Source organism: Pelodiscus sinensis, chromosome 2 (genome assembly GCF_049634645.1).
Source record: "Pelodiscus sinensis isolate JC-2024 chromosome 2, ASM4963464v1, whole genome shotgun sequence".
Lineage (NCBI taxonomy): Eukaryota > Metazoa > Chordata > Testudines > Trionychidae > Pelodiscus > Pelodiscus sinensis.
Genome location: NC_134712.1, coordinates 29,306,985 through 29,322,831, shown reverse-complemented (window position 1 = coordinate 29,322,831; position 15,847 = coordinate 29,306,985). Strand labels below are relative to the sequence as shown.

General features: G+C 44.1%; 1 protein-coding gene across 5 annotated transcripts in view; it reads left to right on the top strand.

Annotated features, from left to right (window-relative positions):
- EBAG9 (estrogen receptor binding site associated antigen 9) overlaps positions 1-15,847 on the top strand; it is a 41,903-nt gene that overhangs the window by 9,539 nt on the left and 16,517 nt on the right. Inside the window, exons 1-3 of one of the 5 annotated variants that reach the window (XM_014573537.3) lie at positions 710-1,225; positions 8,957-9,038; positions 13,045-13,142. In XM_014573537.3, the coding sequence (XP_014429023.1) occupies positions 13,060-13,142 (83 nt within the window). In that variant the 5' untranslated portion in view covers positions 710-1,225; positions 8,957-9,038; positions 13,045-13,059. Of the gene's footprint in view, positions 1-706; positions 1,226-1,381; positions 1,790-8,956; positions 9,039-13,044; positions 13,143-15,847 lie in introns of those variants that run through there. The other 4 variants (XM_006122899.4, XM_006122897.4, XM_075920213.1 and 1 more) reach the window with 4 other exon arrangements.

Here is a 15,847-nt window from a genome sequence, read left to right as displayed (position 1 = left end):
ATAGCTCTTATGTATAATGCGCACCCCGGCTTTGATGCTAAAAAAAACGGGAAGGGGGAAGTGCGCATTATACTTGCGATTTTACGGTATCCATTTTATTGCCACACTCAAGTACAAATTATTTATGAGGAAAGGAATTAAATCAACTTTCAGGTCTATGACTTTGTGTCCAGGGAGGTTAACGTTTTCTTCCACTGGTTTTTCTATGTTACTATTCTTCTGTCTGTTTTGTGTCCATGTATTCTGTTCTGTAGAGATAGTCGTTTGTCCAGTGTACATGGCAGAGGGGCATTGCTGGCACATATCACATTAATAGACATAATAGTGGACTCTGAATCTTCTCTCTTGCTGAACTGTTTTAAACCCTACATCCAGCAAGGGATATTTATATGATTTGCAGAAACAGATGGGATGGAATTGGATCGTTAACACTGAGACAGCTTTAGGCTGTGATGCTGGAAAAGCTGAAACCCGGTTAAAGGCATCCACTGCAGAAATGTAAGGTTCTGCGGAGTGCAATTTTTAGTGACTTCATATTTATTCCGAACTATTGCTGGGAGAGGAGTAGCAGGCAGCACGGGAACATGCCTGAGGTTTTGTGTAAGTGTGCCTACCAGGCTCGCTCTCTTACAGACTAAAGAATCTGACGCGGGGTGTAAACCCTCAAGTTGTTCAAGTCCCAGACGGGGGCAGCTGCATCACCGCAAAGGGGCCGGCCCTGCCAGTTTCCGCAAGCAGCTGCCCCCGGCCCAGTTCCACTAGGGCTGCGCTGCTCTCTTACGGCAGGTTCACGCAGGCAGCTCAGCGACTGGCTGCACCAACCAGACCGGCGCGTCCTGACACTGAGCTCGCCCCACCTCCCGCATCGCCCCGCGCGAGGCGCGTCGCCGGCGGCACGCACGAGCTGTCCTCAAGCGGGGCGCGTCAGGCCCGCGAGCTGCCCAGGGCGTCCAATGCCATCTCCTGCCGCGCCGGGTCCCCGTCTGCAGCTCGCGCCGGTTGGGGGAGACTGGGGAAGGGGCGTGACCGGAAGAGGCGGGACAGTCTCCCAGGTGACAGGGGCCGAGGTGACGGGCACTAGGGGCCATGGCGGCGGCGCAGCAGCGCGCGCCTAGCTTTGAATGAGGGGCGCTCGGCGAGGGAAGCGGCTCTGGGTGCGGCAGCGCGCGGCCCTCTCGGCTCGAGCCGCCCTGCGCCCTCCAGAGCCCCCTTCCCTTCTGGGCAGGTAAGTTATCGCGTTGCGCGCGCAGCTCCCTCCCCCCCCCCCTTCCCTCGCTCGCTGCCTCGGGCTCTGCTTCCGGGTCTGGTGGCCTGGGCGCAGGGCTCGCGTGCCCCGTTCAGCCCCGAGGCCTGTCTCTTCCGGCAGGGGGTCCGGGTCCGGGGCCTCTAGCTCCTCCCCTTAACGGCTGCTCGTGGTTGCCTCGGGCAGCTCGGAGTAGCGGTGATTTTGCCATGTGCTGGGATGGGGCTGCAGGGCCGAGACCCCCCCCCCCCCCAGCTGCTCAGCTTCCCTAGTGACGGGGCCTGGCCCGGGGAGCAGCCTGAGGCCAAGCACAGCCCATGGGGGCTAGTTGGTGCGCTTCGATCACGGACCAGAGCAGGGCTCCAGCTGGTGTGACCAGGAGTCTTGTGCGGAGAGACCCAGGGGAGCCTGTGGCTTCCAGGTGTTTTGTTTACCAGCACCGTTTGTTGTTGTTTCTGCCTGTTGTGGTTCGTTTGTGTCTCCTTTCCTGTGCCATCCACAGACGCTGGCTGTGGTTGCATAGCAAACGTTGGCTTGTAAACTATGGTAAGGACGTAGACTTTACACCATAGTTAACAAAGGAGGTAGCAGGGGCCACCCCTCTTGCAGCATTTATGTCAGGCATAATAATCTTTGCAGATCTAGGAAGACAGACATTCTTCCATGTACTGTACATTCATGTCCTTTTTCACAGGTTTCCTTTACAGCCATGTCAACTGGGGAGCTTAATACCTTTGTCAGTTTAAAGGGGGTTTCAATTTCGGAAGGTCAGGATGTGGGTCCAGAGACCTCAAGTGATACAATCTGGCATCTGGGTCAGTTCTTTGATGATATAATTCTGTAGAATCATAGAAATGTGGGGCTGGGACGATCTTGAGAGGTTATTTACTCCAAATGCCCTTGTTGTAGCATAACCAAAGGTAGACCACCATCCCTAATATGTTTGTCCAAACAATGCACAGACATCTTCAATGGGGAGAATTCCACAATCCCCCTTGAAAGCCTATTCCAATGCTTAACTATATTTATAGTTGGGAAGATTTTCTTAATAGTTAACCCAGGTTTTCCTTGCTGCAGATTATGATAATTCTTGTGCTACTTTTAGTGGACATGGAGCACAATTGATTGCTATCCTTTTTCTAAGAGGCCTTAAGTGGTGCTCAATACCGGAGTCTATACTCCATCTAATGTTTCACCAACACTGAACAGAGCTGAATAATTACTTCCCATGTCTTAGTACTGTACTCCTATTAATCCATGTATGGAATATTAACTTCTTTTTGCATCTGCATCAAATTGTTGAAGTTTGTTTAATTTGTCATCCATTATCAGCTCTCTTTTTCTGCTAAGTAGTGGAACTACTTTTTCATTTTTTTCTCTTGTTCCTAATACATTCTTGGCACCTCTTCTTGTTGCCTTTCATGTCCCTGGACAGATATAACTCATTTTGTACCTTTAGCCTTTCTGATTTTGTGCTTACATCTTTGTGCTGTTCTTCTGTAGTTATTTTAAGCAATTTGTCTGTTTCCACTTTTTTAGGGTTCCTTTTTTATTTTTCAGGTCACTAAATAGCTCCAAGTGGAGTCTTATTGGTCTTGTACAGTACTATTCTTCCTTTGCATTGGGATAGTGCACTGTTGTGCCTTCTATAGTGTCTCTTTGAGAAATTTCCAGCTCTCCTGAACTCCTTTTCCCCACAAGACCTTTAGTACTAGTTGTTAAAGTTTGATCATTTTTAAAGACCTCCGTTGCTGCACTTATTCCTTCCTGTCCTTTGTATCATGAAACATATTTCGTGATCACTTTCACCCAAGTTTATTTCCTTGTTAGTCAGACTTAAGTCTAAAATAGTGTCCCCCTGGTTTCTTCCTCCACTGCGTGAAACAAAAATTTGTCCAAGTATATTCCAAGAACATCTTGAAGATTTTGTGTTTTGCTGTAATTTTCAGTGAGATTTCTGAAGTCCCCCATTTCTAAAACAATGGGGTGGTAATTCCTCATTCTTATTTGGAGTTTGAGTAAACTCCCACTATGACACTTTTTCCCCCTTCTGATTTAGAAATGATATGCATTTTCTATCCAAAGAATTTTGTGTGTTTAAAGTCAATACATTCATCCTACCACATTTTTTTAATCTAAGGTTGCTACTGCTATTTGTATATGTTCCAGTGACTTACCACTTTAAAAAAAATTGCCTTCTAGATTGTAAATACTCTTGCACTATATAAGATAACCATTCCTGTCATAATTATATTGACAGTGTTCAACAATCAAAACTAGCAGGCAAAAGGGAAAGTGTGACAGATTAGGACACTTTCATATAGGTAAAACGTTGTTCCTACTTGCTGTGTAATGTTGGGTGGTTCTGTGCTGAATAGTTTTGGTTCAGACTCCTGGCACCAGCAAGCATGCTCACAGCACAGTGTTCTTACCCTGCCTTCTTCCAGCCTGTTTATTCTTTGCTGAGTGAAACTATGTTCATTCAAATCCTAAATCCTCCCTCCTTTCCCTGCTTCAGTGTCCAATCCTTCTCTTCACTGGACCTTCACAGAAGTTATCAAGTTCATTGTCTCCAAAGACACACAATATATCCCGCCATGTTAGTTTGGTTGGAGATCCAAACTTCAGCTTAATACACCATGGCTTTGTAAGAAGAAAAACTGCAGTCTGCGGACCACTAGTAGTCTGTGGTCACCTTCCTGGTGGTCCATAGCTTGAACTTAGCCCACCCTTCATCCCTTCCTCCCCCTGCAGCAGGGAGCCTGTGCTGGCACTCCAGCCTCACCTCCACCTCGCCCTGTGAGGTTAAAGTGCCAGTGCTGACTTCCCTTGGGTGGCAGTGGGGAGGGAAGCTCCAAGTCTCCCCACCAGATCTGACTCTTGGGAAAGAGGCAGAGCCAGAAGTAGCTCCATGTGCTGCCGCTCCCCCTCCCCCTGCTAGGGAAACAGGAGCACATGGATGTGTTGTCTGAAGGCTTTCCCTGCTGCTTCCATTGGCCGCAACTCCAGACAGTGGAAGGCCATGCCTGGACACAATGGTTGGTAGGGGCATGCCCTACTCCTGCACTGCCCCCTGCTGAGACCCCACACTCTCTGCCTGCTCCTGCACCCTTCCCTCTGGCCTGCTGGCCAGACACCCTACCCCTAGCCTGTTCTTGCACCCTCCACCCTGGCTGACACCTTGCCCCTCCATTAGGGATGTAAGGAACTAGTCAGCTACCTGATAAGCATATGCTCTTATCAGGTAGTCAAGCAGTGACTTGACTAGTCGCTCTCCCTCCACCTCCCCCTTTCCTCCTCCCCGCGCCTTGCTGCCTCTATCAGAGTGAGGCAGCAAGGCAGGAGAGCAGGAGCCCATGCTGGGTGGAGTCAGCTTAAAAGCTGGCTTCCCTGGAACCCCTGAAGAGTAAATCTGACCTATTGGAAGCCCTGGACTTCAGTCCTCCCTATCCTTCCCCTTTGCCCTGTGGGGCTGGAGTGCCACAGGAGTGACGCATCTCAGTTGGGAGCCACATCAGTGAGGGTTGTGGGTTTTGGAGGGGTTTTTTGCTTCTCACCTGTGTGGTCCCTGATTTCTCCTGTGGCTGGGGTGTAATTATGAAATTAATGACAAGTTTTCATTAGCAGCTGGTAGTCCCCTGAAATGTTTGCATTGAGTCAGGGCCAAAAAAGTTTGAGAGCAACTGGTCTATAGCTTTTTTTATTTATTTTTTTATTTTTTTTATTTTTTTAAAGGACTCTTTAGAGTTCTGTCAAGTTTCATCATGTGTATGTTCTTAGAATGGCCAAGGCAGTTTCAAAGGCCAGCTGAAGACAAAAACCTGATTGCATTCCATTCCTTAAATAGATTCCCTCCTCCCTACCTCCTCTTCCTCTAAAATGTGTTACATAATGCATTTTACATAAAGTCTTAAATTATTCATAGTCCTTCATAAGCCAATTTTCATAAAGCATTGAAGGGGGCCAAGTGAAATTTGCAATGTGAAGTTATTTCCTTGTTTTCACATGTGTAAAATTTTACACTTAAGTAGAGATGCTGGTTAGGTGACTATCTAAAGCATGATTAATTATGCTGTGATGGGCTGTATCAACTAGGGATGTAAGCAACTTGTTGACTATCCCATAAGCAAAAGCTTATCAGATAATCGACTAGCATTTGCTGGTCAGATAGTCGATTAGTCGCTTACAACTCCTACCCTGAATAGAGGCACATGTGCATAGGTTGAGGCTGCTAGGCTGTAATACCCTGAATAGAGGGACTTGGATATAGTTTGGGGCCATTGGGCCATAATACCCTGAAGAGAGGGACATATGTGTTGACCGAGGCTGCTAGGCCATCATACCCTGTATAGAGGGAGTTGGGTGTAGACTGGGCCTTTTGAGCCATCCTGAAACTCTGTGGCTGTTAGGTCACTCAAGCAAGGGGAATAAGCTTGAGGGGCCTCCAAGGGCCTGCCACCCCTTGACATATGCAAAAGGCATCCAATTTGTACTTGCCTCTAATAGGGACGTAAAAAGTAATTTAAAAATGTAATCACTGAAAATCCTAGCGGTTACATATGGAGCTGCATTGTAAAGCTTAAATAAGCTTAGAGAACTGCCATAACATATTTTGGTTGGTCTTTCAAAAAACCCTGAACATTAACTTAATACAGCTGTGAAACTTTGCAGAAGACAAATGCTGCTTTTGACGACCTTAATTTAAACAAAAGCACAGAAATAGTTTCCTTACCTGGTCAAGTCTTTTATTTTTTCAGTAGTTCATGTTGAACACAGCACTGTAGTGTATTCGCACTTGTGTGTCAGTTGCTGCCTGGTTGCTTACTTTCAGTTCCAAATGCAGAGTATGGTTGAACAGTCTATTGATAACACTCGTATTTGTAACTGAAATTCTGCTGTAGTAGAATAATATCTATGAATTCTAAAGTGCTTGACAAACATTAAGTCTCTGTCAAGGCAGATGTGTCCCATACCTACTTATAACATCTAGCATACTAAACCTACTTGCCCATTAGCTTCCAAAGTTCTGTCTAGAGAGAGCTGGTTGGTCATGTACTTCTGGCTCTGTTGTTTCTAGGTAATAATTCAGAGTAGAAGAAGTGTAGTACATCACATGTTTCCTACTACTACTTTGCTATATGGGCAATTGATGTAGTTACCTCAGTGCTATTGTTTCATGAGTAGTGGGGGGAGAGGTGGCCCTAGAGATCATGAATGGATATAGATTCTTATATATCACCTATTAAGATATGCACCACACTGAATAAATTTGAGAATTCCTGTATTAAATATTGTGACGTAGAGTGGGTACCTTGCTAGTTGCTAGGCTTGGGCTGTGGGTGACCCCCACTGGCTGCTGTCTGTACCACGGCCCAGCTGAGTAGCTGATGAGACAGGGAGGTAACCTGTTCTACTGGTTACCTCCCAGGAAGAGGAACAAAGAAAGGTGGAATGCTTCCTCTGGCTGAGGGGCAGGGTGGAAGGGATAGCTAGTTAGTGTCTGTCTGGGATCATGGAGGAGACATCCTAGGGAAGAGGCTGGAATTTAGGGACCCAGTCTCCCCCATCTCAGGGGAGGCTGAGGCATCCTAGGCCTGCCCTGTAACCAGATTACATCTGTGCTGTGCTGTATCCTGGAGAAGAAATAAACTCCCTCCATTCTACTGGCTGGTGGAATCTATTTGTGCCACTACGGGGGTGCAGGAGACGGGGAAACCCCAACGCACCATCACAAATATTGACCAATATAAAATATATGAGAGTCAGTGTCCAGTGAGAGAGATTATTTGTATTACGGCAATACAGCTGAGACTGGGGGCTTCAATGTGCGTAGTGCCAAACATACACATAATAAGGAGACCGTCCCTGTATTAAAAAAAATGTAATCTAAATAGATAAGACAAAGAGTGGGGAAATAGTATCTCCCATTTTACGGATGAGGAACCCAGGTACAGAGATCAATTGACTTGCCTTGCCCAAGGTTACGCAAGAAAACTAACAAAGATGGAACTATTAAGAGTCCCAGTCTAGTCTAAGTTCAGTATTCTAACCACATGATCAATTCTCTTTACTCCTCTTGCTGGTATGAGGCAATGGTAAAGTACTAGGATTCCTCCTACCATAATGGTGTCCCATGATATTCCTTTGTTTGTGCCATCCCCTTTCTAGTAGGTATCTAATAAACTGGAAGTCTCTACTCTCATTTGAATCCATAGAAAAGTTTCAAAAGGGAAGAATTTCCATTGTTACACTGCAAGAAAATGCATCAAACAGTTAGTCGAAAGGAAATTCTATAAATAATCCTTGGCTTTTAATACCTGCTGTCTTTCCATCTACACAACCTGATTGACAAGCAGACACCCCACCAAGAGCAACAAAGCAAGTGTTTCCCTGTTATGTGGTTCTGCAGACTGACTTTACCTGAACTGGTTCCCTATTCAGGAGCTAGCACTTACAAATCAAATGCAACCCAGGAGTCAGCTTTGTTATAAAAATGTACTACAGTGCATAGTGATACTGAGGGAGTTGTTTGATGTTATCTAATCGGCAGTGTAAAGTCACCATCAGCAATAGCATATTTTAATATTTCTTAACATGTTAGCATTCACTTTCCTGCAATAATAATAGCTTTCAGTAGTTTCTGTTGCTAGAGAACTCTTTTTGTAGGTTTGGCTCATACAGCTACTGAGGGACGGGGATTGGAGTGAAGAATGAATGGACAAAAGAGGAAGAAAAAAAAATTAAGGTCTTCTGTTTTCAGAGATTTAGAATACGATCAGCTTGGTCACAATTACTGTCTTTGTACCATGGAAGAGCTTGCAGCCTCTAAATTTCAAGCAGGAAGCGATGTGAAGGTTGTATACGATCAGGAGTGTCTGAGGGTTGACATGGGGAACCACCTCTCCCCCATGCAATGCGGCCCATAGTATTAGCAAGGCAGGAGGCTCAACATCGACTGTGGGGGTCTGACCCTCAGGCATTCACTGGCAGTGATGAAGGAAGCAGAGCAATGCGGTTCCAGTTCACTCTTTCTCAGTCGCATCTCTCTGCTTCCTGACAGGGAGTGTTGGGGGAGTTCCGTCCCATCCCCTGAGCAATGTGCCGGGAGAGCAGAATGAGCGGGGCTGCATTGCTCTGCTTCTCCTACCATCGCTAGTCAGTGCGGGGTGGCTGGACCCCTGCTGTGGGCATCAGGCCACACCGTGTTAGTCCCCTGATGCCCAGAAATAATGGCCCCGTCATTGTCTCTCTCGCCCATGGCATAGAGGGAATGTGTCCCCTCCCGTGTGTCATCACTGTATATGGCTATTCAAAAAGCCCCCACTACAGTTCTGAAATGTTAATGTTAGCCTTTTGGGAAGGAAATAGAACAAGCCAGTTGGTCTTTGGCTTGAGTGTGTGCATGAAAAGAGATGGAGGTGCCCATCATCTCACTTGATTGTGGAAAAGAGACATGTTCCAGGCCACCATTGAAGCAAAAGGCTCCCCCCCCCCCCCCCCCCCCGTTTTCCCTGTAGGCCTTTTGAGCTCGTGTTGGGTCCTATGTACCACCTAGTGTTGTGGTAACCCCTGCTATAGGGAATCAGACAAGCTCAATATAGGAAGTAGAGATAAATCGCATACATGAAGTCTGACGTTCTTCCCTATGCACTACTTCTCCTGTATTGCACCTCACCAGGCTCCCTATCTTTTGTTTGCACTTCATCTTCCCAGGTCTGCCCTTTGCATGGGAGAGGCCTTTCCCCAGGGAAGATTTGTCCACTGCTGAGCCAACATATAAGCCCCAGAAGGCCATGTAAGTTTCAAAAGGCCATGTATTATTTTTTTTAGATTAGATCCGAAATCATACGGTAAGTACCTCCCGTTGTTCATGCAACACTTTAAGAACAATTTGTCGTGTGAATCATGCCATACGTTTGGTAACCAAACATGGATTCCTAAGGGATTCGATGTTTCTGAATGCCTTTGTCTCACTGGGTATCTTTGTTACTGTAGGTTTCAGTCATTGTAAATAGAGTATTCCTTCATTTTAGGTAGTGCTGTCAGTCTAACAGACTTTCGTTGCTTTCAAAGCTTTCATCTAGGGAAAGAGGCATAAGTTCTAGAGCATAATTGACTTTCGACAGTCCTTTATTCTTTTCAATGGTTTGAAGAAAGCCTCACATGCAGTTTCTTTCTTCCTCTTACTGATCAAAAGTTGTTACAGTTAGACTATCTAAATGTTTTAGAAACAATTCATTTAGCTCAAATTTCCTGGCGCCCTCTTGACCACTCACCAGATTGGGTCCTATGTATTTAAACCCCTGGAATTTGAATTGAATCCAGGCATGACCCCTGTTTTTAGGTCCCTGGGAAAAAAACTTTCAAAGTGCAGATGGTCTGTAGGGATGTTAGATAATGTGTAGTTGAATAATCAGGTAACAGCACCAAATATTATCAGTTACATGATTTGTTGATAGTCCCCGGTGGCGGGGAAGTGCGCTCCAGGCTCACTTGCATGTTTAAAAACCAGCTCTCTGTGCAGACTGGCTCCAGCAACAGCAACCCCTGTCCACAGGGGACTTAAGTTCCCTGCACACACAGCTGGCATCCCATGGAGCAGCCTCTGCTGCCCTCCCCCATCTCTGCGCTGCTGCTTCTGATGGAGGCAGCAAGGTGGGGGCAGGTGGCTCCGTGGAGCTGGCAGACATAGAAAGCCAGCTTAAAAACCAGCTCCTTATGGGTATTGGCTCCCACCTACCCATCCCTGTGCTGGTGCCTCTGATGGGGGGGGGGGGGGGGCAGCGGCTTCACGTAAGCCAATGTGCATGGGCAGCCACCTTGAAAGTCGGCTTCCCGCGTGTACTGGATCCTGCCTGCCCCCATCGCTCTTCTCGCTGTTGCCTCTGTCGCCTCCCCCCATCCAATTTGCTGCCTCTGATACGGAGGCAGCAAAGGGGGTGGGGTGTTGCATGTGGTCAATGGGATTAATCGATAAACCCAGGTTAGTCATTTAGTTGACGACAAATTAACACTCCTAATCATCTGTCTACTACTGCTTCCTGAGAGTTGAGACCTCATAGCTCAACTGTTTAGCTGACCTTTCAGACTCTCTTGTAGCTTCAATACACTTCCCCCCAGAAATCCATGTATGTGGGTGTTATAGGCCTATCCATTAACTTTTCAAGGGCTCGTGGTAGGTGTTGAATACATACACACCAGGATTCTAAATCACAATTTCTTTTACTTAGTTGTATGAGAAATATATACATCTGTACAAAAATAGTAAACCACATGCTATTTCCCTGACTTTTGTCACTATTTCTGTACATTCTTTTGGCTGGAGGTCCATCTTCTGGGGCCATCCAGGATCCTTTAAATGCAGCACATGACTCATTATTTCCATTATTCCAACTCTTGTCCCATCTCTCATGCTTGGTCGGCTTGCTTTGATCTTGGTTAGTCCCACAGCTAAATCAAACCTTTCCTGCTACAAAAAGATGCCTGTCTGTTTGCATCTTTCTGTCCCAAGCTACTTGTGTGGCTCCAAGCATAGTTCCCTCTAAGCTGTGTGCCTGCGCAGCCGTGCACAAAAATTTTTAGGCCCGCCACCTTATTTGCAGAGTTGTGCAGCAGTGCTCAACACTCACTTTCCTGCTGGATGATGAGTGGTGGCGGGAGGCACAGGAGACTGTCCCTGTTTGCTGCAGCTGGCAAATAAAGCCAGTGGAACTTTGGACTACTCAGTTTCCCCTTCTGAGTGCAATGATTTCTATTTATGCAACACAGGTGAGTAGGCAATGGGAAATACAGTACATAGTGCTATATTGGGGACATTTGGAGAAGAGAATAAAAATGATGCACTGGTTGAGGAATTGATTTAGGATGAAAGACTAAATCCCCCGTCTCTTGTGTACATTCAGTAACTTTTGCTTTGCTATTTATGCTGGGTATTTTGCCTTTCAGTTTGAACAATGAAAACAAGCTTCTTGTTTTTCCTGATCAATTTCACTCTTAGGTGTTAATGCACTAAGATGTGATTGTATAATTGGGGATCACAGTACTTTACGGGCTTCAGGGGGTAGCCGAGTTAGTCTGTACAGGATAAACTTAAACAGTAAATGGTCTGGTAGCACTTTATAGACTAACAAAATATGTAGATGGTATCATGAGCTTTTGTGGGCACAGCCCACTTCTTCAGATGACCTGAATATTCCAGTCAGGTCATCTGAAGAAGTGGGCTGTGATAGAGAGTGATGAAGTTGTGTGAGTGGCTGTGCATGGAGGCAGTCAGATGTATGAGACAGTTAACAAACGCATATTAACAAACGCATATCAAGCAATGCGCTGCTCAGGAGAGCAATAGCTGGAGTATGTCTCTTTACTCATAATTACAGCTTCTTTGATATTGACAGCAAAGAAGCCCAATTAGTTTTTTCAGTTGTAGGATTTTGAGTTACATTATCAGGAAACTTGTTATAACTGATACTCCAAACGAACAGATTTGCAATTCCCATTGTTTGACAGTTGCCTTGGCTGTGGAGAACTTGGTGATTATTCTTTTGGGGAGACAGGAGGCGGGAAGACTACAGACAAGAGATGGCAGTTGGAGAGGCTGGGCATTTAGCCTCCTCTAATAGCACAAATAATGTTTTGCCCCTTCCTCCCTTGCATGTCTATGCCCATTTCCAACTTGGTTGATCCTGGTAGGCTTGATTTACTTCCCATTGCAGTCCTTGAAAGTCTTTCCACTGCCTTTCATGGAACATGATTGGACCTAACATTTGTCCTGTATTATCTGGTTTAAAACTCACACAAAGGGCAGCAGGCAGATATGAATTGGAAGTTTATCTCAACACCTTCTCCCATGGGTACTCCTGGCTCCCTGCCAACATCTTCTAAGCTACCTAACTTTAACTCTTTAGTCACTAAATGCTGGGTGTTCAGAAAAGGGCAGCATTCCTCCTATCCGTCACAATCATGCTCGCCAAGGGTCAGATTCTGTTGTTAGAATTCCTGTTCAAGGTCATAGGAACTGTGTGAGCAACCAGTTACATGTTTTGGCTGCAGCTACCTCTAGCAACAATGATAGAACCTAAAATATATTGGCTGTAGAGAGTCATATTACAGTCATTTTTACATGGAGAGAAAACTGAGAAATATGTTCTGATAAGGGGCTTTTTTAAGTTTGCTTGAGTACCCTAGATCCACCTTTTTTCCTGATTTTTATATTTGAAGGACTTGTTATGAGTATTATAACATCAACAAAATGTCATGATGGGATGAGAAATTGTACATACATAATGGCTGTGTCTAGACTGGCAAGTTTTTTCCGCAAAAGCAGTTGCTTTTGCGGGAAAAACTTGCCAGCTGTCTACACTGGCTGCTTGATTTTGCACAAAAGCACTGACATTCTACTGTCCGAAATCAGTGCTTCTTGCGCAGATGCTTTGACATTCTCGTTCGGGCAAAAGCCCTTTTCCGGAAATGCTTTTGCGCAAAAGGGCCAGTGTAGACAGCTGAAAACTGTTTTGTGCAAAAAAGCCCAGATGGAAAAAATGGCAAAGTGCTTTTGCGGAAAAGTGTCCGTGCCAGTCTAGACGCTCTTTTCCGCAAATGCTTTTAACGGAAAAGTTTTTCTGTTAAAAGCATTTGCAGAAAATCATGCTAGTCTAGACGTAGCCAATGTGCATAGTGCATTGACTCCCCTCACTGGAGTATATTCCCTGACTTTAGTGGCATTAGGCTTGATTTACTCATGGGTAAGTGAGAAGCTAATTAGGCCTAAAAGCTATGTAAAGATTTATTTAATTTTTTTACAGGCAAAGTTTCTTGCCATGGCCATCACGCAGTTCCGGCTCTTTAAAATTTGTACTTGCCTAGCAGCAGTGCTGTCCTTCATTAAGAGGCTAATATGCAGGTAAATAACATGGTTTCATGTATTAAACTGTCTATTCTTCTTTTGTTTAAATAGAAGTTGCTTTTAATCTTTCCCCCTCCTTACTCCTTTGCATAGTTCTTAACTGCAGAATGAAGCCTAGGTGGATGATAGTTAAACTGTACTCAAACCTTTAATCTTTATGTCCATTTGACATTTAAAATTATGTAGTGTTGTGATTTAAGTAATTGTGCTACGTTGTACAACGAAGTGTACACAGTATGGGTTATAACTCGACAGTACTGATTTTTCTCTTGTGCCTATCTAACTTTTTTTAAAGAATGTTTTGAAAGTTGTCTTCTAAAAAAATCTGTAAAATCTGTTTTCTGAATTTCTGGAAGAAAACCCCCACTCTGTAATGACATGGTTTTCAGCTACAACAGGGTATATACTTAACAACTTTCAGTAGGCTTTTTAAATTACAGTATCAAGTTGACAATTGTCACTAGCTTTCCATTGTGACCATTCCAACCTTTATTTTCCAAAGCCAAACCAGTCCTATCTGAAGCTTTTCAAATGACCTTTTGCTCATAAAGTGCTTTTTTAAAGCTTGGGGGTGAATTGTGCAAGACTGTAAGAGATGAGACTAAGAAAAAACCTCAATGTAGTTGAAGAAAATTTTAAAATGTTATTTCTATGTGAAATGCCATATGTGAAAAGTATGGTCTAGAATGATGCTTAAAATTTGGCTTATTCTTGTGTTATCATGACACCTAGGTTTTCTCTGTCCCATTGTGAACAGTTCAGTTCTTGAACAAATGGACTCTGAGACCAACAGACTGACACAGATGCACATTTCTAAAATATATAGTAAGATTAAGATTATTGAACATGAAACCCCTGTTGCTTTCTTCACCGGTTCCTGTGCTTTCACCATTGTGCTGGATTATTTTTCCAATAGACTAAGAAAGCTATATGGGTTTTCCCATATAATAGGTACCCAACTGCTGTGAATGGTAGGGAGCAGCTACTTGTATGAGCTACAGTAAACATATTTTAAATTCTTAAAGTCTTGATTCTGCAAAAAGAAACATCTATGTGGAACCCTGAATCTGGCCAGTGTCCCTTTGGCATTGATGAGGGCTCTGCATGAGGACAGGTGTCATCGCCCCCATTCACTTGCCTTGCAGTATTGGGGTCTCATAGTTTTACTATTCAAAAAGGAAAATGGGATGTATTTCCAAGTGTGTCTAGAAGGAAATTTTAAATTAGGCTGCATTGTTGTTGGGTGCCTGCTAAACAGGGAAGCACTGAGCAAGACTTATTTTTCTTTGAAATGCATATTTATTTTCCCAAAATAAAGGTTGTGGAACTGAAGAAGGAAAATTTTTTTTGCGAGTATGTGGTACCTTGTGCATTTCATGGAGTTGCTCTTTGACCTTAACTGTAAAGGCTGAGAGCTCAAAACTTATTCCAAATATGCTAATACTTACATTTAAAAGGATACTGCTGATTTTTTTTTTTAAAGTCCGCTAACTTAATTCTAAACTTTTCTTGTAGAGGTTTTTTTTAAGGAGGGTGCTTAAAAGAAATTAAACAGGATCTTTCTGCTTTCTTGCTGTGTCCACAAAGGTCGTTTGGGCAGACCAAAGAGCAACAATATTAACCATAGTAGCCCACCCTGAAACAGTCTGTTTGACTGTTCCCTAATATGTCCTCTGCCAAATGATAAATTAATCAGTTCATGGTCATTGTTACGAATGATGGATTCTAAGCTTGTGTCCAGTTTTCCTGTCATGTATTACAGTCAGAGCCTTCAGACTGATACGTGTATTCATTGAGTCCTTCAGTTTCTTTCCCAGTTACTTATATATCTCCTAGTAGGTAAGAATTTCTTAAGGAGCAATGGCCTGAAGCTTTCAGGCTCTATATGGCTGACTTCAGAAACTGATCTCTCAGTTGGAAAAAGGAAGAAAAGACTGTACAGCTCGAAGATGTACTCTGCACCATCCCATGTTGTACTGTCAATGTGAGGGAAATTTGGACCTCTAATTCTTCACTTATGTGCAACAGTAGGGGCTGTAGTGGTAAATATGAAGGTTTCTTTGTATTTCAATTTAGTGCATGATAAGCTTGGATGTGAATCTACAACATGCCAGTTTGGTGTGCACTAAGAAGCCACCTGGATGCTGCTGCCATGCACTAGAACAATGGCTCTCAACCAGGAATCCATGTACCTTTGGGGGTAACTCAAAGGTCTCTCACAGAGTACATCAATTCATCAGGATATCTGCCTAATTTTACAACAAGCAACATAAAAGTATTAGCAAAATCAGTTCAAACTAAAACTTTATAGACAGTGTTTTGTTTTATACTGCTCTGTATACTATACACTGAAATATAAGTACAATATTTGTATTTCATTTGACATACTTTATAATTATGGTAAAAAATGAGACCGTAAGCAGTTTTTCAGTAATAGTGTGCTGTGATACTTTTGCATTTTTATGTCTGATTTTGTAAGTTTTTAAGTGAGGTGAAACTTGAGGTACATAAGACACATCAGATTCTTGAAAGGGGGACAGTGATCTGGAAAGGTTGAAAACTACTGCATTAAAAGTTTCAGACAACAATGGATCAGAGCACACTGTGGAACTTCTCATGCTTGGCGGTAGGGTCTACCAGACCAGTTAGTGCACTCCAGCTGCTGTGCTGTAGATTGACATCCCAGCTTGTTGTATGCTAAA